We start from the raw sequence: 25,594 nt of genomic DNA on the forward strand, positions 1-25,594 counted from the left end.
ATCTGGCTGGAATACCGTTCTGCCTTAACCCTCTTCCCTTCTCCAAGCTACTGCATGAGCATTAGTCTCTAACAAGACTCCTGGACCAGACATGGAGAGGGGACATTGTAATAACGAATTGTACCTTAGAGAAAACCAGAGACAATAAGACAGTGAATTTCTATATAAGGAAGTATGACTGGTTCTGTTTTGTTTTTTTTCCGGTCAGAAAAGCGGGCATCACAGAGGCACGACTGCATTTGAGCATGAAGGCACTTTGGAAAAATATCAAGGCAGCAAATGTTTCGGGGGTGCATTTGCAAGGGGTGCCTCTCTGTGTAAATGTAGACTGCAGTTCGCTCTGCTCCTAGGCACTTTGGCCGCCTCCCCTCTGCTCTGGGCCTCACTTTCTTCTCTCCAATCCCCTTTTGGTCGTACAGCCCCCCCCTTCTCTTTCCCCCTGCATTCCAAAGCCCTAGGCAAGTAAAGGCCTCGTGCTGAGTCTAGCCCCCCACAGCTAGCCCAGCTTAGAGAGAGAAGATCACCCAGGGACCCCCCAAGTACTTGAAAAGAATGACTCAGCAGGGGTCTGGGCAGGGACAGAGAGAAACGCTTGGGCAGTAGCAAAAGCCCCTGAAGCACAAAGGGCGAAAACCAACATTTTAAAGACTCAAACATGCAAACAAAGGGGGATGTAATTTAAATCGACTTTGGTCTTTCTGACTCTGGAGGCCTCAGCTACCACAGGCCGCTAGTTTAGCCTAATAGGGCGGCAGGCAGCTTCCCGAGATAGAAAACGCCCATGGCCTCTCCAAAAGATTCCCCTGGGCCCTAGACCAGCGTCGCCTCCGTTCTGGCCGGCCTTTGGATAGGAACCTTTTTTTGGGGGGGAGGGGTACAGAACTGCGTGTCGGTGATTTTGGGGGAGACTTTGAGGGCACTGTAATCTCTCGAGAATAGGAACCATTTTCCTCTCTTACTCAGAGATTTTGCTTGGCTAAGCTGCAGCAGTCTCCCTGCCCCCTCCAACCCCCACCGCTGTTGCTGGGCTGCTTCGAGCAACCACGCCCCGCGGGCCCCAGGGCTGGCCGGCCTTGGGGCTCACGGCCCCCGCGCAGCCTGCACGCACCGAATCTCCATCCGCCCCACCCCCGCGCGCCCCCATCCACCCCCGCGGCCAGCCCTGGGAGCGCCGGGCGAATCCTCGCGCCTGCGCCTTGCTAACTTCCTGCCGCGGAACGCCCCACCCATCCTCTCCAAAGCCCGCCTCCGAACAATGCGTAAAGCCCACCCGCTGCCTGTGATTGGTGGAAACGGCTGAGTCGTCGACTCCCAGGCCCGCCTCTCCACCGCCTCTCATTTTTCCCAGGACCGCTGCGCCTGCGCTCAGCTGCCTGGGCGGGCTGAGGCGCGGGTTGAAAAGTCTCGTTCCAAGTTTGGAGAGAGAGGGAGAGAGAGAAGAGCGCCTTAGCCCTCGGTACTCGCTAGCGGGGAGGAGGCAGCAGAAAAGGACGCAGCGTCTGGGGAGCCCCCAGACTGGACGGAGCTCCAGCTTCCACAGCTACGAGTGTGTGACGCTCCTCGGAAAAGCAAGAGCGCCAGTAATCGGGCTGCTCTTGGCTAGCGAAAAGAGTCCGAGGCGGCGACGAGGGGCGAACAACACGACGCAAGATGGCGAGTAAAGAGAGTAAGAGGCCCATCCGGGTGGCGCGCGCCGGGGCTGCGGGGGGCGGCGGGCGCTCGAGGCCGCGGCACGCGCCGCTGAAAGGCGCGAATTGGCGTGAGGAGGAGGGGGCGGGGCTGGGCGCGCGCCTCGTGGGGCCTGCGCCGGACCGGGCCTCCTTGCGGAGGGCCCCGAGCACTTCCGGAGCCGGGCGCGGGGCCCAGGGTAGGCCCCCCTCCCCCCCACCCCTCCCTTTGGCAGCTTCGCTCCCTCCAGCGCCCTCGGCCCCAGGGCGGAGGCGGTCAGTGCTGAAAAACGATCACGGTGGCTTTTTCCGCGCGCGCGTGCGCGTGCTCGTCATCCGCTCCGGGGTCGCGGCCCTTGTCCGGGGGGGTGGGGGTGGGGGTTCTGGATCCTGCCAGTCTATGGCTGCCGACGCTGGCGTCGTGCAAGCTGAGGCCTCTCCTGATGTGTGTGTGGGGGGGGTTGGGGGGAATGGAGGAAGCAGCCCTACGGGTTTCTGCTGCACGTGGATTTGCCTTTTCCTAGTGGGTCGTGGAGCCCCTTCACGAACAAGTCGTCATCTTAGAACAGGTGCGAACGGCTGTAACCGGCCAAACAAATCTCCATATCCAAGAAATGAATAATCCAATTCGTTTCACGCCGGAGATAGTGATCCCCAAAGTGAAAAATAGAAGCTTCCTGGTGCTTGTGTTTTCTCCATGTTCTCAAAGACCAGTTAGTTTTGCCCTTGTCCATATTATAAGTAAAAGGAAGGAATAGGTGTGGCCATCACGAGGTGACCTCCAGTATCTATGTACGGATTCAGACCTTGATCCCTCTCAGCCATTTAATTGTGTGGGCTTTCTCCAAATTTTCAGTGTTTGAAGATACTGTGGAGGAGCGTGTCATCAATGAAGAATATAAAATCTGGAAGAAGAATACACCGTTTCTCTATGACCTGGTTATGACCCATGCTCTTCAGTGGCCCAGTCTTACTGTTCAGTGGCTTCCTGAAGTGACTAAGTAAGGGGTTTCGGACAACTTTTATTTTGCATAAAATTATCCGTCGTTTAAAATTTTCTAGTCCTGGCATTTTATGCATAGAGCATCAACAATGTATTCAGCCCTTAGATGAGGTGGCAGGTGGTTTTCATCTTCAAAACTTACCTGATTTATGAGAAGATTTCTGGCATGTAAGTGCGACATTAAAAAGAGGTAATCATGATGTTTGTAGGAAATACTGAATATATTGGACATTACTTGGAGTTAAGTGTAGATCTGAATCTCTGGATACCAGACCAATGCATTTCTTTAAAACTTTACTGGAAAATAGCATACATTTAGAAAGATAAACACATAAAAAGCTTATGGCTTGACAAATGTTTGGAAAATGAACAGAAATGTAAATAATATCCAAAATGAATGTTTTTGGTTTTTTGTTGTTATTTTAGTTGGTTTTGGTTTGTGTGTGTGTACCTGCGCGTACATACCTACATACCTGCCTGCCAGTATTGGGGTTTGACCTCAGGGCCTTGCATTCTAGCCTGGCTTTTTTCTAACTCAAGGCTATAGCTCCACTACTTGAGCCACACCCCCACTTCCATGAATGTGTTTTAAAAATTAGCAAAAGGGGGGCTGGGAAGGTGGCTCAGTGGTAGAGCGCTTGCCTTGCATGCATGAGGCCCTGGGTTCGATTCCTCAGCACCACATAAACAGAAAAAAGCCGGAAGTGGCTCTGTGGCTCAAGTGGGAGAGCGCTAGCCTTGAGCTGAAGAGCTGAGGGACAGCGAGCGCCCAGGCCCAGAGTTCAGGCCCCACGACCGGACCCAAAAAAAAAAAAAATTAGCAAAAGGGCAAATCATTTGGCAATCATTGACAACAAAAGAAAAGTGCTATTTGTTTATTGTGTGGAATACAGTTCGAGATTGCTGTTGATCTTTTTAAGAATACACTTCATTGGCTTGTGCCTACAGTCCTTCCTTCTCAAGAGGCTGAGATCTCAGTAAAGGTACCCAACAGAAAAATCCAGGACATTGTCTACAGTTGACTAGTGAAAAGCCACTAATGGAGGTGTGACTTAAGTGGTAGCATGCCAGCCTTGAGCAGAAAAAGCCAAGTGGGAGCAAGACACTCGAGTTCAAGCCGGGTGCCGGTGGCTCAAGCCTGTAATCTTAGCTACTCAGGAGCTGAGATCTGAGGATCACGGTTCAAAGCCAGCCCAGCAAGGAAAGTTTGAGACTTTGAACCACGATCTTCAGATCTCAGCCTCCTGAGTAGCTAGGATTACAGGCAGGAGCCACCGGTGCCCTGCCCGTGAGACTTTTTTTTTGGGGGGGGGGGTCCGGTCGTGGGGCCTGTACTCTGGGTCTGAGCGCTGTCCCTCAGCTCTTCAGCTCAAGGCTAGTAATCTACCACTTGAGCCACAGCGCCACTTCTGGCTTTTTTCTTTTTTCTTATGTGGTGTTGAGGAATTGAACCCAGGGCCTCAGGCATGCAAAGCAAGCGTTCTACCAGTGAGCCAACTTCCCAGCCCTGCCCGGGAGAATTTTATCTCCAATAAACTACTAGAAAACCAGAAGTGGCGCTGTAGCTCAAGCAGTAGAGGGCTAGCCTTGAGCTGAAGATCACAGGGACAGCACCCAAGCCCAGAGTTCAAGCCCCACGACTGACAAAAAATAAAGAGACTGGAGTTCAAGTCCCCCCCCCCTTGTACTGGCACAAAAATAAATAACTCTGGTAATAATTGTTGGCATTTATTGCACACTTAGAACAGGTCTTGATGTATCTGAGGAGTTCTGTCAGTTATTTGCTTTAATCCTACTATGATATAGGTACATTTTAATCATCGTTGATTTACCAGTGAGGAAATTGAAGTTGTACTCATTAGCCTGAGAGGTTAGTACTGCAACCAAAACCATGCAGCAGCTGGTAAGTGATTGCTTGGGCCTAGCCATGTATAAACCCTAACTTAACAACTCCGACCAGTTCTTTCTAGAAGGAAGACAGTACTTCATCAGGCTACCTACCTTTCTCAGACTTGCACCTTTTCTAATAGCCGCATATATTGAAGTTGCATATTGTGAAACCTGCAATTAAAGATTAAGGCAAACTCATAGGATTTTCTGTTGTTATAAAAATAAGAGGTAATTTTACATAAAATGATGCATGATGTCCAGATTTCATATGTGAACATTGACTTCTCCTGTAAACCTCAATGGCTATGATACTGCCACTGCACAAAGCTGTTTTAGAAAAGTGAATGTACAGACATGAAAGAATCTGGGAGTGCCAAATAATGGACATTTGTAGATAGTGTGTGTACGTGCGCTTGTGCATGTGCAGCAGTACTAGAGCTTAAACTCGGGTTTGAGCTCTCACTAGTCCTGTTCCAATGGATCCACACCTCCATTTCCAGCTTTTTGCTTAGCAGTTGATTTTCCAGTTATTGGTGGTTCATGCCTATAAATCCTAACTACTCAGGAGGCTGAGATCTGAGGATCATAGTTCGAAGCTGCCAGCTTAGACTGGAAAGTCTTGAAACTCTTTTTTTTTTTTTTTTTTTTTTGTCGGTTGTGGGGCTTGAACTCTGGGCCTGGGCGCTGTCCCTCAGCTCTTCAGCTCAAGGCCAGCGCTCTACCACTTGAGCTACAGCGCCACTTCTGGTTTTCTGGTGGTTTATTGGAGATAGGAGTCTCACAGTCTCTCCTGCCCGGGCTGGCTTTGAACCGCGATCCTCAGATCTCAGCCTCCTGAGTAGCTAGGATTACAGGCGTGAGCCACCAGCGCCCGGCGTCTGAAACTCTTATCTCCAGTTAAACTCCAAAGAAAAAGCCAGAAGTAGAACTGAGGCTCAAGTGGTAGAGTGCTGTCCTTGAGTAAAAAAACTCAAGGGACAACACAAAAGAAGTATCTCAGATTTGTCTGTCCTGCCTGGCCTCAAACTAATCCTGAGAGCTCAGCCTCTTGCACAGCTAGGATTATAGACATGGGCAGCTGGTTCCTGCCTTAAAAAATTTTTGCGGTGGTTGGGATTGAACCCAGGACCTTATGCATACTAAGCAAGTGCTCTATTATTGAGCTACACTCAAGATACAAACTTTGCAATTGCTTTTGACTAGACTTTTTTTTTGCATGTTCTACACTTGAAGTAAGCTCCTAGACCTTCCTCCCCCTCCCCCATCATCCTGGAGCTTGAACTCTGGGCCTGGGTGCTGTCCCTCAGCTCTTCACTCAAGGCAAGTGCTCTACCACTTGAGCCACTGGGCCACTTCTGGTTTTCTGGTGGCTTATTGGAGATAAGAGCCTCATGGATTTTCCTGCACAGGCTGCCTTTGAACTGTGATCCTCAGATCTCAGCCTCCTGAGTAGCTAGGATTACAGGCCATGAGCCACCAGTGCCTGGCTTCCTAGTCCTTTTTTTAAGATGTGTTCTTCACTAATATTACCTCAACTAGGCTCAAACTGGGATCCTTACTGCCTCTCAAGTATCTGTGCAGCGCCATACCTAGCACAGTCTGTTCTCAAATCTCTTCAGCCAGGAGGATCCTAAGTTCAGGGACAGTCTGAGCTACACAAATGAGTTCCTATATCAATTCTTTAAAAGTAGATTGAGTATCATATATTGAACAATATTCATATGGTTTGGAGCTTTGTGTGCATTTGCTTTTTTCTTCCTGCTAATGTGCTTTAAGCCTTATTAATAACAATAATCTTTTGAAACTACTACAGTATAATAGCAAAGGGAAGGGACTTCAAGGTCAGAGACTTAGGCTTGAATTCTGATCCTGTTAGGTTTTTTTTTTTTTTGTCGGTCGTGGGGCTTGAACTCTGGGCCTGGGCGCTGTCCCTCAGCTCTCCAGCTCAAGGCGAGTGCTCTACCACTTGAGCTACAGCGCCACTTCCAGTTTTCTGGTGGTTTATTGGAGATAGGAGTCTCACGGTCTTTCCTGCCCGGGCTGGCTTTGAACCGCGATCCTCAGATCTCAGCCTCCTGAGTAGCTAGGATTACAGGCGTGAGCCACCAGCGCCCGGCTGATCCTGTTAGGTTTATGAGCTAACGCAAATTGTTTAGCCTTTCTGTCCCTGAATTGTCTGGTCTTTAGTGGATGAATATTTGTAGTAAACAACTACTTACATTTGAGGGAATTAAATAAGGTGCTACATATTAAAGTGTGTTTGGCAGAGTAAGATCTGCAGAAGTGGTAATGAAGGCTGATTCTCCTACCCCTTTCTGTTAAAGAATAATTTGTAAAAGTGTAGGTTTTTTAAAATTTCAATAAAAACCACTTTTTATCTTATCTTCAAACAGTAATATAAAACTATTTTAAAAGCTATAATGTTTTACTTAATTTTAAACAGACTGAATATTCCTTATGTGAAATGCCTGAGACTAGGAGCATTTAAAGTTTGGCGACTTTTTTTATTTTGGCATATTATATGCATATACTTATAAAGATATCCTGAGGCTGGGACCCAAGTCTACACATAACCTGAAAGCGATTTTTTTTTTTTTGCCAGTCCTAGGGCTTGAATTCAGGGCCTGGACATTGTCCATGACCTTTTTTTTTTTTTTTTTTTGCCAGTTGTGGGACTTCAACTCTGGGCTTGAGCGCTATCCCTTCATCCTTCAGCTCAAGGCGAGCACTCTACCAGTTGAGCCACATCGCCACTTCCAGCCTTTTCTCTTTATATAGTACTGGGGAATTGAACCCAGGGCTTCATGTACACTAGGCAAGCACTCTACCACTAAGCCACATTCCTAGCCCCTGAAAGTAATTTTAAACAATATTTTTAGTGTACCTGTGTTGTGACTGAGTAATCACCTGAGGTCAGGTGTGGCATTTTCAACTTGTGATGTCATGTCAGCACTCAGCAAATTTCCAATATTGGGGCATATCAATTTTTTGGGGGGAGTCGATCGTGGGGCTTGAACTCTGGGCGTGGGTGCTGTCCCTTAGCTCTTCACCTCAAGGCTAGCACTCTACCACTTGAGCTACAGTGCCACTTCGGTTTTCTCTGTTTTATTGAAGATAAGAGTTTCATGGGCTTTCCTGCCAATAAAACAAAAACTCAAATTTTTGAATTAGGGTTATTCAGCTATGTTACTCTCAGCCCAGATGGTTTGCTTTTATGTTATAGGATTCATATATAAAGAATTTGTGGGAATGTAGTTGTGGAGATGGGAGGGAAGGGGGGAGATGGTAAGGGAAAAACAAAGGAGGCAACAATGCTTGATAAGAAATGTACTCATTACCTTGCTCATGTGATTGTAACCCCTCTGTACAGTATTTTAAAAAGAATTTGTGGGCTGGGTATCAGTGGCTTATGCCTGTAATCCTAGCTACTCAGGAGGCTGAGATCTGAGGATCATGGTTCAAGGACAGCCAAGGCAGGAAAGTCCGTGAGACTCTTATCTCCAATGAACTACTCAGAAAAAGCTGGAAGTGGCGCTGTGGCTGAAGTGGTAAGAGCAAAGGCCTTGAGCACAAAGAGGCTTGGGGACAGCACCCAGACCCTGAGTTCAAGCCCCAGGACAAGCCAAAAAGGGGGGGAAAACTTAGTGGGTTGAATTGTAGGATGTTTAGTGTCCTGGAAAGAAAAATGCCAGGCAGTCTTCTTTCTTGCCTATTGGGGACTATGTGGTGCTCTGCAGAGTTCCATTTTATAGGGTTTGAAGGAATTGTGATTGTGTTTTATTACCATACACAGCCATAGAAATGTTGCCTGTTCTAACTGCCTGGCTCATTGAAGGACAGTGCTCTATCTCATGTGCCTGTACTTAACATATTTTCTAATGATTTTCCAAGCTGTTCTCTTAAAAGTTTGGCAACTTTATTTTGGCATATATTAAAAGTTGAGGATTGGACCTAAGGCCTTGCACATATTAGGCAAATGTACATACACGGATCTTGAAATAGAGCGGTTTTGCAATTGTTGAGTTTCTTTTCAGTGGAGTTACAGGATCAAAGGATTGTGGTAACTGAAGATGGGTAGGCTCTTGGTTGGTTGGTTGGTAGGTAGGTAGGTAATGGGATTCAAACTTGGGACCCTACTTTTTCTGAACTTGAAGTCTCATGGATTTTGTCTGCCCAGACTGGCTTTGAACCTCAGATGTCAAGTCTCCTGACTAGGTAGGATTACAGGCATGCACCACCAGTGTCCAGCTGAATAAGCTCTTTTGCCATTAGTGCTTCTTCAACTATTAGGAATCTTTAGAATTAGAGAACAGTGTCATGTGGAGTCGTTTTAAGAAGTAGGCTGTGGGATGTTTATTTTTATTTTTTTGTTGGTCATGGGGCCTGAACTCTGGGCCTGGGTGCTGTCCGTCAGCTCTTCAGCTCAAGGCTGGCCCTCTACCACTTGAGCCATGGCACCACTTCGGGATTTTTCTGCTTATGTGGTTCTGCGGAATCAAACCCAGGGCCTCATGCATGCAAGGCAAGCTCTACCACTGAGCCACCTTCCCCGCCTGGGGTGTTTATTTTTTATACAAGTACTGGGGCTTGAATTCAGGGCCTCATGCTCTCAAGGCCTTTCTGTTTACTGCTAGCATTCTACTACTTTAGTCATACCTCCATTTCCTAAGCTATGTTTTAATGACAAAAATCTAAAGGATTTATAATGAAAGAAGTCCATGCATGGTTAAGAAAAAAAGTCAGTAGAAACTAGAACAATTGAATTTAGGTTAGATGATTTTTTTTTAATAATCTCTAGTCTACTTGAGACAGTGCTCCTTAGAAAAATTCTATCAATCTGTCACTTTTACCTTTTAGTCTTATTTTTCCTACTTAACTCCACCAAAACAAGTTTTTGTTGTAGTTTTCTCCCTTCCACCAACCATGCACATCATTTATATCGGTTCTGGTATTGTTTTGTGGTGTACCTTCTTTCCGGCATTCGTATTGTTTTCCAATATTTTTATGAGATATGTTTAAGTTCCTTTCACTCTAAGGCACTATTCCCTCTAACAGTATTTTTCCTGAGATCTGAAGGACATTGTTCAAAGCCAGACTTTCTAAGTACTAAAAAAGTGATGCCAGTGGATCACACCTGTAGTCCTAGCTACTCAAGTAGCTGAGATCTCAGGATCACAGTTTGAAGCCAGCCTGGGCAGGAAAAATCCGTGAGACTCTTTTAATCCAGTTAACCACCAAAATGTTGGAAATGGAACTGTGGCTCAAATGGTAGAACACTAGCCTTTATGAGGGGGAAACATAGCTTAGGGACAGTGCCCCAGTCCTGAGTTCAAGCCCTAGGACTGGCACCTCCTCCAAAAATGTGGACATGTGCTCATGCACATTGCTTGCCTTGTTAAAGGTAAGGAACTGTTAGCATGGCTTATTGGTAGAATACTTTCCACCCTTAAGAAAAAGACTAAGATGGAATCAGTGATGGACTCTTGTGTAGATGGTTTGTTGGGTCTTCCTTCTCCATAGGCTGCTCCAGAAAAGATATTATTCACATTAATTTAGGCAGAGGAGTGTGGATTTGCGGGGAAGAAGCAAGCACTCTGTATGTTGTGATTTGAATCTTTCTTTTGAAAATGTGGTGACTTAAAAGTTGGTAAATTAGGGAATAGGTTTGGGGCCATCCTCAGTATATATTTGCTAAAGAAATTTTAATATATTTTAAGGGAATATCCTAAATTGTTAACAAGTGAAGATACCTGTAGGCTTAGTGTGACTTGTTTTCTTCCTTAAACAGGCCGGAAGGAAAGGATTATGCTCTTCACTGGCTGGTGCTGGGAACTCATACATCTGATGAGCAGAATCATTTGGTGGTTGCTCGAGTTCATATTCCCAATGATGATGCACAGTTTGATGCTTCCCATTGTGACAGTGACAAGGGTGGTAGGTATTCCATATATTCTAGTTTGCTGTCAGAATGAGTATGCCTTTTTCAAAGCATATACTATTAAAAGTATGCTATTAGCTTTTGACTCAGCGTAACTTCTACAGAGTTACTTACATGTGTGCAAGGATTTCACATTAAATTATTTACAAGATTGAAACATTGAGATCAGCCGGGCACTGGTGGCGCATGCCAGCCTCCCAGGAGACTTGAGATCTGAGGATTGTGATTTGAAGCCAACATAGGCAGGAAAGTCCATGAGACTCTTAATGTCTAATTTACCACCATAAAGCCAGAAGTAGAGCTTTGCCTCAGCACTAGCCTTGAGCAGAAAAGAAAAAGCTCAGTCCAGTGTCTAAGCTCTTAATAAGAATGAGAAAAAAAAACTAGATGCCTGTAAGATCTTCTGGGAATCACAGTTTGAAGTCCAGGTAGATAAATCAGGAAGATTCTTATGTCCAGTTAACCAGCAAAGTTATAACCCAAGGCATGACTCAAGTGATAGAGCACCAGCTATGAGGAATAAAGCCAGGCAGGAGCATCAAGTCCCATTACTGGCACAAGGGCAACAAAAACGTGAGAGAAAAAAAATCAGTATTCACTAGTAAAGGTATCCAAGATGAGTGAATTACTAAAGAGTATAATTATTATAATACCTATTTGGGTAAAAGCAATATGTATTGGGTAGGTGCATAGAAAAAACTCTGAATAGTTTTGTTTTTAGGGGAGAGGCACTAATCTAGGAAGCAATTGACTTTTTGAAAATGTCAAATATTTCTGTTATAGTACTCCCATGACCACCTCAAGTCTGGTGAATTTTGCTAGTAGGATTCAAAACATTTCAATAACAAATTATATTTTTGATTAAAGTTTGTTATTAAAGACTGCAGAACAAAAGCAATGGGAACGAGATAAGTACTTGCAAGTCCAGGGAGGTCTGGCACAGTCTCATCCAAGGCCACACAGATGTGTTTTCTCTATGGCAGAAGCTATAAGGATATATGTGGGGTATCTCTGCCCATAGAAGACCATAGGGAGTCAGTCCCTCTTCTAGATCTAAGGCTTTCTTGGATAGCTGCTTGGCATACCCTGCTGGCCAGCAACCAGGACAACTGAAACTCAGGGTCCCAGTGATGAAAGTTGGTACATATCAGCCTTGATATTTGTGCAGAGCAACCCTGGCAAACTAGAACAGCATGGTCTGTTGCTCCTAGTGTACATAACAGAAGCATCAGTCCATCAGTGATGGGAAGAACATTTTGAGATCCATGTTCCTACGAGTTGGCCGTGGGTCAGTAGTGGTGAGAGAGAGACCGGGTTAATTCTGTATAGCTTCAGATGATTTAGGATCTTTTTTTTTTTTTTTTGTCTTTTGTGCGGCCTGAACTCTGGGCCTGGGCGCTGTCCCTCAGCTCTAGGTTAGCACTCTACCACTTGAGCCACAGCGCCACTTTTTCTGCTTATGTGGTGCTGAGGAATCGAACCCAGAGCCACCTTCCCAGCCCATAGGCTAGCACTCTTATCACTTGGGCTGCACTCCATTTCTGGCTTTTTTCGTAGTTAAGGGGAGGAGATGAGTCTCATGGACTTTGCTGCTCAAAGTAGCTTCAAACCTTGAACCTTGGAACATGCTCAGTCTCCCAAGTAGCTAGGATTACGAGTGTGAGCCACCAGCATCTAGCTTGATTATTTTTTTATTTGGCAGGACTAGGATTTGAGATCAGGACCTTGTACCAGTTATTTTAAATAAATATAAATAGCCATACTTAACAACTGTGAAATACTGTTTTTAATTGCTGTAAATAACTGAATTAATAATGTATTTTCCAGTGCAGATGGGCTTTGAAAATACATCGATTCCAAGTGGCAGGTGGCCCACGTTAGTTTTTTCTTTTTTTCACATCAATTTGTTTGATACTCTTAGTGTAAATTCTGTTGGGTTGATTAAATAGAGTGACTTACGAATTTTAAACTGAACTTTATATGTTTCTTTCTCTACCCTCACATTAGAATTTGGCGGCTTTGGTTCTGTGACAGGAAAAATTGAATGTGAGATTAAGATTAACCATGAAGGAGAGGTGAACCGTGCTCGCTACATGCCGCAGAATCCTCACATCATTGCTACAAAAACACCATCTTCTGATGTGTTGGTTTTTGACTATACAAAGCATCCTGCTAAGCCAGGTATGTAATAATAAAAGTTATCAGACCGTTCATTACTGTAGCCTTTTTAATTCAAAATGATAATGCTTTTAAGATTTTGTTGTTGTTGTTATTGAGGTTTTGGGATTTAATACACAGCCTCATCAATGCTAGGCAAGCACCGTACCACCGAGTTATATCGCTACCCTTTCAAAGTCACTTAAAGGTTTGAAGATTGTTTTGGGAGTCCCATAACCACCAATCAACGTCAGTGATTTGCCAGAAGGCTCTAACAACAGGTTATCACAGGGAAAATTTATTATAAGGAAAGGTCCAGAACACAGCAGGATTAAAAAGATAGATACAAGTGGATAACCCTCTAGAGAGGTCAGGCATTGGCTTCTGAGGCCTTCCTCTCTGGGGCCACACAGGACATGCTTTTTCTATACCAGCAAACCACGAGAACATGTGTTGAATGTGTGCCCAGAAGAGCCTGTTTTGAGTCTGAGGAACTGGAGTTTTTATGGAGGTCTTGGTCACAGACACATCTTGTTCTGTGACCAGCTGTGGTAATAAAAACTCAGCATCCAACGGTGATGCTAGGTACATCGTGAATTCTTGCTAAACAACCCTACAAGTCTTAACAAGTTGCTACAGCGTATCCCATTGCTCTGGGCATATATACAGTTTTTTGTCAGACAGTGACTTAAGAAGCTTTCTGAAGGTCACATTCTCAGGCACTGGGCAAGGGTCATTTATGGTTACAGGCTATCCTAGAGACATACTACAGCTGAGTGATCCAACCTGCTATGTTAGAATTATTTCTAAAGGTGCCCCAGGGCTGAGAGGATAGGGTTGCTGCTACACAGATTTGTGGTATAACTATAGTTTTAGTATTTCTCTGTTGGAGATAGTGAAAGGTTTTCCAAGGAAAACATTTAATAGTCATGAGTTCACTTTGCATTATGTGTATAATATAAAACCAATGGAGACAAAAGCTTTTCGAAGCTATTGTGGGTCAGACAAAGTCCTGTGTGTAATTGCTGTTAAACTCACTTAATGGAGTGAAAAGTTGCTCTAACCAATTTTAATAAACATAACGTATTTCTTTTTCTCTTAGACCCAAGTGGAGAGTGTAATCCTGATCTTAGGCTAAGAGGTCACCAAAAGGAAGGTTATGGTCTTTCCTGGAACTCTAATCTGAGTGGACATCTCCTAAGTGCATCCGATGACCATGTGAGAACCATGTTCTTCCTAACTGCTCAACTCCTGAGAGTTAAAATGTCACAGGGCAACTCAGCTCTGCACTGAAGGAGCATTAAATAGATGAAAAGTTTTCTAAGATAACACTGCTGATTATTGTGCTACCGTTTTCTCAGGGCTCAGAGTAGTGGTTTTTGTCTACTCTATTGGAGTCTTGCGATTTGACAAAGCCCTTTAAAGCAACCTTAGAATAGAGGGAGGATGGGCAAAAGCCTTCTCAATGTTTAAAAAAGGATCTCTAGGTCCTTATATTGGAACCTCTCTAGGGCTTTTGTGGAGTTGAATCCTTGCAAAGTATGTTTTTTGTTTCAGATGCAGTGGGTTTTGATATATTTGTAAGTCTTTTATGCCAAGCGCTGGTGGCTCACGCCTCTAATCCTAGCTACTCAGGGGTCTGAGATCTGAGGATCACATTTCAAAGCCAGCTGGGGCAGGAAAGTCTGTGAGACTTATCTCCAGTGAACCACCAGAAAATTGGAAGTGGCGCTGTGGCTCAAGTGGTAGAGTGCTCGCCTTGAGCTGAAGAGCTCAGGGACAGCGCCCAGAGCCAGAGTTTAAGCCCCAAGACCGCCCCCCCCTCCAAAAAAAAGTTTTATGACCATTCTTATCCCAAAATATTTCACCAGGTGTCTCAAAAGGAAATTCCATAGCAATAAGCAGTTACTCCCTGTTTCCCTTCTGCCACATTCACAACCCAAATGAAGCCAGTGAATATATCACTCAGTCCCCCATGGAAAGAGGCTGTTAGTTTCCCCCACATCCCCATTGTCAAAATTATCCTCCAATTGCTCTTCTCAAGTCAGCATGGGGTGGGGAGGTAGATAACATCTGTGTTGTATTCCCGAACTCAGCTGCCAGAGAACCTCAGAAAAAGGGTCTGCCTTGAGGTTTCTGTTTCCTTCTAAATCTATTTGTGACGCTTTCCTGGATAGGGCTTTACTCTAACTTAAATGAACCTTAAACACCAAGTGGAAATTACTAACTAATAATAATAGCTGACATTTAACAGTGGCTTCCCAACTGCCAGGCATGGTGTTAATCTTTCCAGGCCCCTTCTGAGGTGGGGGCTGGCGTGGGTGATAGGAGCCCTGCATTATTCCTTTCTCTTTCGTGCGAGTTATTAACGGTATGTCAGAATGTACAAGTCGCGACAGACTAACATGGAAAGAAATAGTGGCTCAGAAAGAGATGAAGCCAGTACAAATATCCGTGGATTTATAATTAGTGTACTAATATGCTTCAAAGGAATTACTTTGGATTTTAAACCATTCAATGTGAGTCATTGCCTGATAGCTTAACAAATTTTTTTTCTAAAACTTAAGATTGTACATCAGAAGAAATCTTTGATCATGAAGCCTCATGATGTATGGCCTTCTGTGTTCTCTGAGGCCTGAAGTACTCTCCTTGAACTCTTCTGATGTTTCAAGGATCAGGCCCTTTGGGATCTGTCTGCAGACTCTAAGCTTTGACCTTGTAGGCGTTCCTGGCCATACCTCCTGATATCTGTAGTGGTTTGTACCATTAAGAAACTTGTTCAAAGGCATAATCTAAGAGCCTTGTTTTAGTTTTTATTCCAAATATTCTCAATCTAGTGTGATTTTTTTTTTTAAGTGAGTTCTGTTGCTCAGATTTATTGTGCTTATCTGGATGAGTTTGGAATACTTGAATGTCTGTGTTTAGATGGAAATTTCAGCTCAAATGTCCCTCACCCACCAGTTCAGTTTCCTTACTTTATGCATTTCCTATCATGGAAGCTGATGGTTTATGTAGTTAAATTGTTTTGTTTTTAGTGATGTTTTAAAATAAGCTGTTACCCTTGAACTTCACTATCATACATTTTATTTCCTTTCCCCTGCCCCTCTTCCTCAGACTGTCTGCCTGTGGGATATTAATGCAGGACCAAAGGAAGGCAAAATTGTGGATGCCAAAGCAATCTTTACCGGCCACTCTGCTGTTGTCGAAGATGTGGCCTGGCATCTGCTGCATGAGTCACTGTTTGGATCTGTTGCTGATGATCAGAAACTTATGATGTAAGGCGGAAAGTTCAGTGGGATATTGATAGCTGATCTGAATGGGCATCAGTGATTGTGATATAGACTGGTTTGATTACTTTTTTTAGTTCTACACTTTATTAGCTTACATTAATTACACAGAGGGGATTCATTTATTATGTTTCCACACATGTTTACAGGATGCTTCAATTAGTCTCACTCTTAGTCCTCTTTTAAAAAAAAATTATGTAAGCTCGATGCCAGTGACCCACACCTATAATCGTAGCTACTCAGGAGTCTGAGTTCTGGGGATCTCAAGGCCAGCCCATGCTGGAAAGTCCATGAGATTCTCACTTAACCACCAAAAAAGCCACAAATGGGCTTAAGCAAACAAAGCTCAGGGATAGCACCCAGGCCCTGAGTTCAAGCCCCAGTACTGCTACAAAAAATAATCAGTGGTATATATGTAGTAATCTTTTTACATAAGATTTAACTGCTATATGAATGTGCAGTTTATTTTTGAAAATAGCTATGCAAATGTGAAGGAAAATGCAATCTAGTTATAGGTATCAAATTGTTTTCTTGTTCTGTACATATAGATTGTGTATGCTTGAAATTATTGGTAATTTGGACAGGATCTAAGAAAGGAACCAGAAATAATAGCTCTTGTTTATTATCTGAATGTGTAGGATATTATCATTTCGTGGTCCAAGTTGCAATGGACAGCTGTGTAGTTGATGTCTTTGTTGACGGATGAGAATAGCAGAACTTTCAGCAGAGTGGAATTGCTCCAACAGCCAAGCATGAATGTGTGAGAGGATGTGGAAGATAGATGTCCTCTTTGAGTGCTGTGTACCTTGTACCTTTGTGTTTTAGATGGGACACCAGATCTAATACCACCTCTAAGCCAAGCCACTTGGTGGATGCGCACACCGCTGAGGTCAACTGCCTCTCATTCAATCCCTACAGTGAATTCATTCTAGCAACTGGCTCTGCGGATAAGGTTTCAGAGTTTTTCACCTATTTGATCTGTACAAGAAACTCGATTATTTTGTGTTTTAATTGGATACTTCAAATGTCTTAAATCATAAAAATCATTCTTCTCCCCATCTTCAGACCGTAGCTTTGTGGGACCTGCGTAACTTAAAGTTAAAACTCCATACCTTTGAATCGCATAAGGATGAAATTTTCCAGGTATGTGACGATTTTCTGGTGTCTGTTTTCAGATTTTTAGTCATTTTATGGCCGGGACATTTTTTTTGGGGGGGGTCCGGTCGTGGGGCCTGAACTCTGGGCCTGGGCGCTGTCCCTCAGCTCTTCAGCTCAAGTCTAGCGCTCTACCACTTGAGCCACAGTGCCACTTCCGGCTTTTTTCTTTTTGCTTATGTGGTGCTGAGGAATCAAACCCAGGGCCTCATGCATGCAAGGCAAGCGCTCTACCACTGAGCCACCTTCCCAGCCCCAAGCCCGGACATTTTTTTAATATTTCCTCTTATATGATGGGCATGGGATAATCATTTTTAAAGCTCTTAATTCTACAATATAAATAATACAGTGGAAAATCGCTTAGGGCTTCTTGTGAAAGGCCCTTAGTCCAAAAGTAATTTTATTTTACTTTTGCAAAACAGAAGCTGTGAAATCCAAGGATTCTTCAGTTAGGTGTGTCACTAATGAAAAAAAAATTCTTGTAGATAGTTTTGTAAAATTTGAATAAGTTAGGACAAACTTAGCTTTATTGGTACTCCCTAGTGGATTTCCTCTATATTGGGGAGTATAGCCTTCCTAGGGACAGGCTGGGAAGGTAGGCACTCCAGGAATTCTTGAAAGACTGGGATAATGACAACTCTAGACTGAGAGATGGTTACAGAACTTGAGATGGGAAGATATTATTATCGATTAGAACAATAGCTACAAACCTGGGAACAGAGATTAACCTGTGCTTTCAAAATTTGTGTCATTAGGTCCACTGGTCTCCACATAATGAAACCATTCTGGCTTCAAGTGGTACTGATCGCCGCCTGAATGTATGGGATTTAAGGTAATAGAATCTGAGGGCCAAATACTACATAAATATGCAAATGTGGTTGATCCTATAATAGTTCGTAAACAAAAAGCACCTTGCTGTTATTTAACTTCAGGAAACCTAATAATAACATTAAAGTACCTTCAGTTTGTTGATAATTTAGACATGAGGTTGTTCATATGTATGTTTACATCCAGATGATTATAGTAGACACTTTTGTTTTTTGTCTGTCGTGGGTCTTGAACTCTGGGCTTGGGAGCTATCCCTCAGCTCTTCAGCTCAAGGCAAGCACTCTACTGCTTGAGCTACAGCGCACTTCTGGTTTTCTAGTGGTTTATTGGTGATAAGAGTCTCATGGACTTTCTTTTCTTGCCCGGGCTGGCTTTGAACCGTGATCCTCAGATCTCAGCCTCCTGAGTAGCTAGGATTACAGGCGTGAGCTACTGGCGCCCAGCTAGATACACTTTCTATAGAAACAAGTAAGATCCTCAGATTCTAGTGTGTTTAGATTGTTTCATTTTGGGCTGGGGTATAGCTCAGTGTTAGAACATGCCTAGTATGTGTGAGGCCATGGTTCAGTCTAGCATCAAGAAAGTAAAAAAGTCCCCCAAACAGCTTTATTTGGCTTACACATTGCATAGTGAGAAGCTGTTTGTTGGGGGCTGTTGAAGTGGCTCAAATGGTAGAGTGCCTGCTTGAGGAAGCAGCAAGGTGATAAGTTTAAATTCTACCTCCACCAAAAAAGAAAAAGCCAGGCGCCTGTAATCCTAGCTACTCAGGAGGCTGAGATCTGAGGATCATGGTTCAGAGCCAGCCTGGGCAGGAAAGTCCATGGAAACCCAAAGTGACTCTGGCTTAAGTGGTAGAGCACCTGCCTTGAGCTGAAGAGCTCAGGGACAGCATTACAGCATCCAGACCCCCAGTTCAAACCCCACAACCGGCCAGAAAAGAAAAAAAACCAAAAGCTATTTTTTGTTTCTTTAGACATTCATGTTACTAATGCATAATAATAATTTCACTCGAGAAATGCAAAAGGCTTCAAGAGTATAAAGGCTACACATGTAGTTTTTTTAATTTATATTTATTAGCTTTAAGTAGTTGTACAGAAGGGTTTCAGTTCAACAAATACGTTGTAATGCAATGCATCTTGATCAGTGTCACTCCTTCCGTCTTTCTCCCCCAGATTTTTTTAATTATTTGGCTTTTTAATTCTAATACAGTAAATACCACATTAAAATACTGAAGGAATTTTGAAATGATTTTTATTGTGAGGAACAATTTTTCATTCTGCAGTTCAGTTATGAATAGCTCTAAACCACATCCAGAAAGTAAACATCCTACCTTCTCACCAAATAGTACCTAATTGATTATCATATAAAAAGAAGTTGTTTTTAGAGTGAATGTGCACATCTGTGTATGAACTTTTTGGCCTGATACTGGTTTAATGTACTTTCATATGCGTTAAGATACAATAATGAAAACATTACATTCTTTGTTAATAGCAAAATTGGAGAAGAGCAATCTGCTGAAGATGCAGAAGATGGACCTCCAGAACTCCTGGTATGCATTAGTTCTCTTATTCCACATGAAATATACAGGTTAGGTTATCAAGTGTCAAGCTGGGAGCTAATGGCTCATGCCTGTAATATCCTAAGTATTCAGGAGGTTGATTTAAAACCAACCCAGGCAGAAAAGTCTGCAAGACTCCATCCCTAAAATAACCAGCAAAAGGCTGGGATGGAGCCATGACTCAAATAGTAGAATGCCAACTGAGCAAACATGAGACCTTGGGTTTAAATCCCGGTACTGGTGGAGGGGGAAAAAGCAGTTTCAATTTGTACTTGTGCTGGTGATTTCAAAATTGAAGTCTTAAATATTACTGTGATTGGGCCTTGACACATCAAAATAGGGAAGTTTAGTAATAGAGAGTAGTTGGAGTCATGGAAACGATCTTATTACTTCCAGTTGTAATATTTCCTGAAGGCCTTTGGTAGTGAGAGAAGGTAGCAGTGATAGCATTGTTCTTCAGTTAGCAATACGTAACTTATGGGACACATTTTATTTTATTTATTTATTTATTTGGTCCACTTGTGGGGCCTGAACTCTGGGCCTGGGCGCTGTCCCTCAGCTCTTCAGCTTAAGGCTAGCACTCTACCACTTGAGCCACGGCGCCACTTCCGGCTTTTTTATTTTTGCTTATGTGGTGCTGAGGAATCGAACCCAGGGCCTCAGGCATGCAAGGCAAGCGCTCTACCACTGAGCCACCTTCCCAGCTCCATGGGAAACATTTTAATGACCTGATTTTAAAAATCCACATCACTCTCATATGAAGCATTGCCAGATTTAGCAATGATTCATTGTCTTTCTTCTGCATTCAACCTTTGTCTTCTGCATTCATCACTCATTTTATATTGCTCTTACGACAGTACTAATTTTGGGTATACTTGTGCTTCACTCACAAGTCTTGAGGAGTAAAGAAGGCCCTTAAGAGTAAATCCTAGAGTCTTTAGCTTCTTTCGTGTTCAGCATTTGTACCACTTTTGAGGTTTTCTTCACTTGTGTACTTACTATTTGAGATGCTTGTATACCCCATCTCACATTTTTTAACGGATAAAATGACTAGATAACATGACAAATAATTGGCTGAGACTTCATTGTCAAACTAGAGTATAGTAGTCATGTCAAAGTGTCACATCACTTCTCAAGTCAGGAACCGGTGGCTCACACCTGTAATCCTAGCTGCTCATGAGGCTAGGATCTGAGGGTTGTGTTTTGAAGCCAGCTGGGGTAAGAAAGTCCATGAGATTCCTATGTCCAATAAATTACCAAAAAAAACCCCACCAAAATGGAAGTGGAGCTGTAGCCCCAGTGGTAGAGTGCTAGCCATTAGAAGTGGGGGAAGGTCAAGGACAATACCCAGGCCCTGAATTCAAACTCTTAGCACACACACAAGTGTCACTTCCCAATTCAAAATCATAATATTTTTGTTCTTGTTTTAAAAAGAAAACAAAAACGGTACTTCTATGTCCCAATCTGAAGGTTTCAAGGTTTCTGAAGTAATGGAATAGGGATACAGGAGGCTGAATCAGCTGCCCTCTAAACTGTGGGGCAATTCCCCCCTCCAAAAAATGTGATCTAGAAACTATTTTAAAACCTGTATTAGGATTAACAAGAGCGGATTTGAAACCAAGACTTTATCCTTAACAGTTCATTCACGGAGGGCACACTGCCAAGATTTCCGACTTCAGCTGGAACCCCAATGAGCCTTGGGTCATTTGCTCAGTGTCAGAGGATAACATCATGCAAATATGGCAGATGGTAAGCTGGGATAGACTGTAACTTAGAGTAAACATTTCAAGTGAGGAAACTAAAGACGACGTTTTCAGGTTTCGCTCAATTACATACAGGTGCTTTGTTCACTATGTTGTAGCGCCAGTCAGGTTGGGGGCAGTCTCTGCACATCTATGTAAACACAGATGCACAGCCTATGTGCTTGAAATGTCACTGCAGCCCTCTGTCCAGTGGCATCTTGGCATCACTGCTCTGTCTCCAGTGTCTCTGTTGTGCCATAGGCAAGAATACAAGGAGGAAATGGTGAAGCGTTCAAGCGGTAAATACTTGACACTTCTGAGGTGCCGAGTTAACTAAGCCTTTCCTATCATTCCTGTAAGTGATGCCTGAAGTGTTTGCAAAGAGCACCTTTCTCTGAATGACTCGTGTGTGGGTGGCCGGGTATGTATGTGCCAATTACATATTGGCAGGTAACTTAATTTGTGCCTGTTTTTTCCTTCCTTGAAGTCTAGAAAATGCAAAATACAATGAAAGCAGTCAACAAATTAAGAACATGTCGTGTTTAATTTCTAGCACTGAGACATATTGACATGAATCTTAAAATCTGGCATTCACAGATGAAAATTCCATTTTTAGGCCGTTTTGTGAGCACCTTGGGGGAGTTTTACCTGTGAATTGATTGAGTTTGTTAATTATCTCCAGGCTGAAAACATTTACAATGATGAAGAGGCAGATGTCACAACATCGGAACTGCAGGGACAAGGATCTTAAACCCCAAAGTATAAGATGTTTCTGTTGAATGTAATGCTTACAAGAATGCTTGATTTGTCAAGCGCCAAAAGGCATTGTATAGTAGAAAATGTAAGTGGGATGGCTTCTGGCGTTCTTTACCCTCTGATTCTAGCACTTTCAAGTGAGCTGTTGCGTACTGTATCATATTTGTAGCTATTAGGGAAAAAAGGAATGTTGCTTAAAGGAGAACATCATCATCGTTTTAAAGTACAAGTTGCAGGGTACTGCCTTTTGATTCAGATGTTTTAAGTCCTCATTTTCCCAAACTAAGTGCTTGCTCAAGTTCCCAAATATGCAAGGATAACTTTTTTCACTTTTTCCTTCCGACACTTCTTGATTGGCTTTGCAGAAATAAAAGTTTTAAAATAAATTTTTGTTGCATTCATTCAGAGGCTGGGGAAGGTGGGAGGTATGGGGGTGTGTACCCCCTCTTCAGTAGGAATGGACAGAATTTTACCATTGGACTTACTAGTCTACAACGAAGGCCACATGAATAACAAAAAAAAATACACAGAAGCTGTTAAATTTATCATACATATTTACTTAATCTATACAGAATTGAGTAGATAAAATCAGATTCACATTAGTGAAAAATCTCTACAAAATGTCTTTGAAAAGCAAAACAAGACTGCCTCTTAACAATTCGTATCCTCATGAAAGACGTGGGCTGTAAAAATAAAGCAGTGTGTTTAGCACAAACTAGAAGATATCTGCATCATTTTTTCACAGTTATTTCCATCTACAGTCTGAAAGAGGTAGATTTTTCTGCAACACCTGAGAATTGAATTGTGATAACCAGGTGTAATAAAGGCAGTTGCATACATAACTAAAAAATACTGGTCTCAAGACCAAGAAATATACTACAAGTTTGAGGATGAAATGGTCCATTATCCAAGACCCAAGTTTGCTCTACACCTTGGAGGTCTACTGCCACTATAAATAATATACATCAAGATTGTATGGTGGTGCAATTTAAGTGAATTCAACATTGAAACCTTTTCTGGGCCAGCCTAAGTAGCATTAGCATTACAGTGTTCTAGAATATGGTAGATAAAGGGCGTACTACAAAGCCACAACACAAGGCTGGTGATGTGATTGCTTTAGGGGAGGAGGTACTTCCTCAGGGAGGGTCCCATTTCATTTTTTTGTTCACAGGGTAATAGGAGGAGAGATTCTGAATGCATCCCAGACAGAATCCATAGCCTTTAAACACCACGACAGCATCTAGCTAAAAATATACATAAGCCAAAAGCAGCAGGCCAAGTACTGTTAAATCACATTGCTTTATAACGCCCTTGAAAATATGAGACAGGTCCAAGATTTACAGTCTTCCACACAGGACCGGCACCACAAAGAAATGTGGTGGGCTACACACGATTTGACAAAATGTTAACAGCTGGACATCCAGCAGTTCTCATGATATATGACCATTAGTACTAATTTCAAGGTAGATAATATTTGATATTATACCTTCATTTCCCCTAGGGGGGCGGGAATTAAATCAACATATCACTTAGTAGCCAAAGGGGGTAGGGTGTATTTCTACATTTGCTTCTGACTCTTTGAGATGATCTACTCTGGATTTTTTCCTCCACTGTCTATCCCCTTAACACGACTGATGGTGGAAGCTTAGGAAAAAAAATCCCTCCACATCAGGTACTATTTTGTATCGGATAATTTTCAGTTCTTTCAACGCAGTTTAGACCATGAATGTGACAGGAATTTACAAATAAAGGAGAACAAGTTTATTCAGTCCAGTAAGCAATTTTAACAAGTGTCAGTTTGATAGTTTTGCTCAGTGAAATGTGCTAACATCAATTCTACTAGGACCTTTTTATTTCATTTATTCCATAAAGTATTTCTCAATACAAATACCAGAGACAGTAAAGACACTGTCATCAGTGTAGCCTTAAACACTGAAGGAAGAAAAAGGCAAATTTCAAATCGTCTCCAATTCCACAGATAGAGAACTTGACAATACTTGTATTTCTCTTTGAAAAAAAATTAACAGTAAGAAATGAGACTGAAAGCATAAGTTACAGGTCACACTCTGCCAAGTTTTCCCAACATGAAAATGCTAGTTCCAGTGTTTCTGTTGTGTAAATGAAATCTATTTGGGAGAGAATTTGAATTGTGAATCAGCAAGTCTCCAGTTTTTCGCTGGTGTGGGGGGAGGTGGGAAAGAGAGACCAAGGCCTCACACCTACTAGAAATGCCCTCTACACCTACATCGAGCTTGTTAACACCCCAGCCCCTGGTGGTTCCAACACAACAGCTGAACATGAACTTTTACATAGGCAGAAGACAATGAACTTATGTCTAATAAAAGCTAAATGACAATTTACCTGCAGACCAAATGTCTTCAAAGAATTAGCTTTCCATGGAAGTGGAGGCTAAGTTTCACACCACTGTTACCTAAGATGAGCATCAGGTAGCCCGAATTCCACATGCGTTCTAGCCTGAAATCAAGGCATTTATTTCTCTTTCCAGCCACGTAAACATGAAGCCTATTGTCCAGTGTTCTTGCTAATATATAGGACTTTGTTCCCAAGTGACTATATATAGTGCCAAACTTGGAAGTGAAGGCCTGTAGCCATCTCAGTTGTCAAGTTACATAAACATTATCTGAATACGTTATGCTTGTTTCTGACCCAACACTACAGGGTTTTTTTTTCCCCTCACCATTTGAATAGGTTATTAGACAACTAATCAGCCTCCTTTGAATACTATTAATAGGGGATTCAAGATGCTTAACTTAGTATTGTTTCCATATCAGGGAACCATCACAAGAACAGAATTCCTGTGTAATGGTCAGCCCTGTCAAGTGATGTCTGAATTAGGAACATTATATGCAGGGAGCTGGGAAGAAAATGGACGGACAAGGCAGTGAACACATGCACTCCAACAAAGGGGAAAATGAGGCAGATGTGCAACATAGCTGAGGGAGAAATTTATAGATTCAAACTATTCAAACTGCTAAGCAGCCTCCTGTACCACAGTCCAGTAGTTCTAAGAAAATACAGATATGGTAGAAAAAGTAAGAAAATTTTCACCACAAAACCAATAGTTACTACTAACAGAAAGTTATACACAAAATAGATCTCTCAGTACAGTGATCACACTTCACCTTAGTCAACCGACTCAATGCCGGGGGCAGAGGCTGGCGACGCGAGCTTCTGTGCGGCACTCTCACTCTCCGCCTTGGCCTCCAGGCTCACCCCCGCCGCTCCTGGGGAAGCGCTGGGCTCCTTGTGAGAATCCAGAACAGTGCAGGGTTGTAGTGCAGATGACACCAAGTCCCCATCAGTCCCTCTGGCAGAGGCCTGCTCTTTCAGAACTTCTACCTTCTCATTGAGCTCATTTCTTTCTGTCTGAAGAGCCCTGCACAGCTTCTCTAACCGTTCCAGCTTGATTTGAAAGGCCTTGTACTCTTTATCACGGACAGTTTTCTGTTGGAAGGAAAACACCAGTATGTCTATAACCTTGTTCAAGTACAACTGAGGTTATTATGCACATGCAAAAAAATAAAAATAAAACCAAAGAAATGAGGCGAGCCAAGTTGGAAATTCATCTCTCTTGCCACCTACTGAACATGTT

At 43.0% G+C, this 25,594-nt stretch overlaps 2 protein-coding genes across 2 annotated transcripts in view; one reads left to right on the forward strand and one right to left on the reverse strand.

Annotated features, from left to right (window-relative positions):
• The first annotated feature begins 1,340 nt into the window (after nt 1-1,340).
• On the forward strand, nt 1,341-22,367 carry Rbbp7 (RB binding protein 7, chromatin remodeling factor). The gene is made up of 12 exons (XM_070040814.1): nt 1,341-1,666; nt 2,524-2,668; nt 10,349-10,494; nt 12,506-12,679; nt 13,758-13,873; nt 15,770-15,930; nt 16,768-16,894; nt 17,008-17,085; nt 17,853-17,929; nt 19,417-19,474; nt 21,122-21,232; nt 21,908-22,367. Exons 1-12 carry the CDS (start codon nt 1,651-1,653, stop codon nt 21,974-21,976), a joined length of 1,278 nt encoding a protein of 425 aa, XP_069896915.1. The 5' UTR covers nt 1,341-1,650; the 3' UTR covers nt 21,977-22,367.
• A 68-nt stretch (nt 22,368-22,435) lies between these two features.
• The window catches only part of Txlng (taxilin gamma), a 64,188-nt gene continuing 61,029 nt past the window's right edge, over nt 22,436-25,594 (reverse strand). Inside the window, exon 10 of the mRNA XM_070040813.1 lies at nt 22,436-25,446. Within this exon, the coding sequence (XP_069896914.1) occupies nt 25,126-25,446 (321 nt within the window). The 3' untranslated portion in view covers nt 22,436-25,125. The remainder of the gene's footprint in view (nt 25,447-25,594) is intronic.

Source organism: Dipodomys merriami, unplaced genomic scaffold (genome assembly GCF_024711535.1).
Source record: "Dipodomys merriami isolate MVZ:Mamm:240054 unplaced genomic scaffold, mDipMer1.0.p SCAF_3, whole genome shotgun sequence".
Taxonomy (NCBI): Eukaryota; Metazoa; Chordata; class Mammalia; order Rodentia; family Heteromyidae; genus Dipodomys; species Dipodomys merriami.

Excerpts from the sequence above, each read along its gene's own strand:
- Rbbp7 (XM_070040814.1), top strand. Across the intron at positions 13,874-15,769 it reads TAAGTGCATCCGATGACCAT|ACTGTCTGCCTGTGGGATAT; the intron begins GTGAGAACCATG and ends CCTCTTCCTCAG. Across the intron at positions 17,086-17,852 it reads ATAAGGATGAAATTTTCCAG|GTCCACTGGTCTCCACATAA; the intron begins GTATGTGACGAT and ends TTGTGTCATTAG.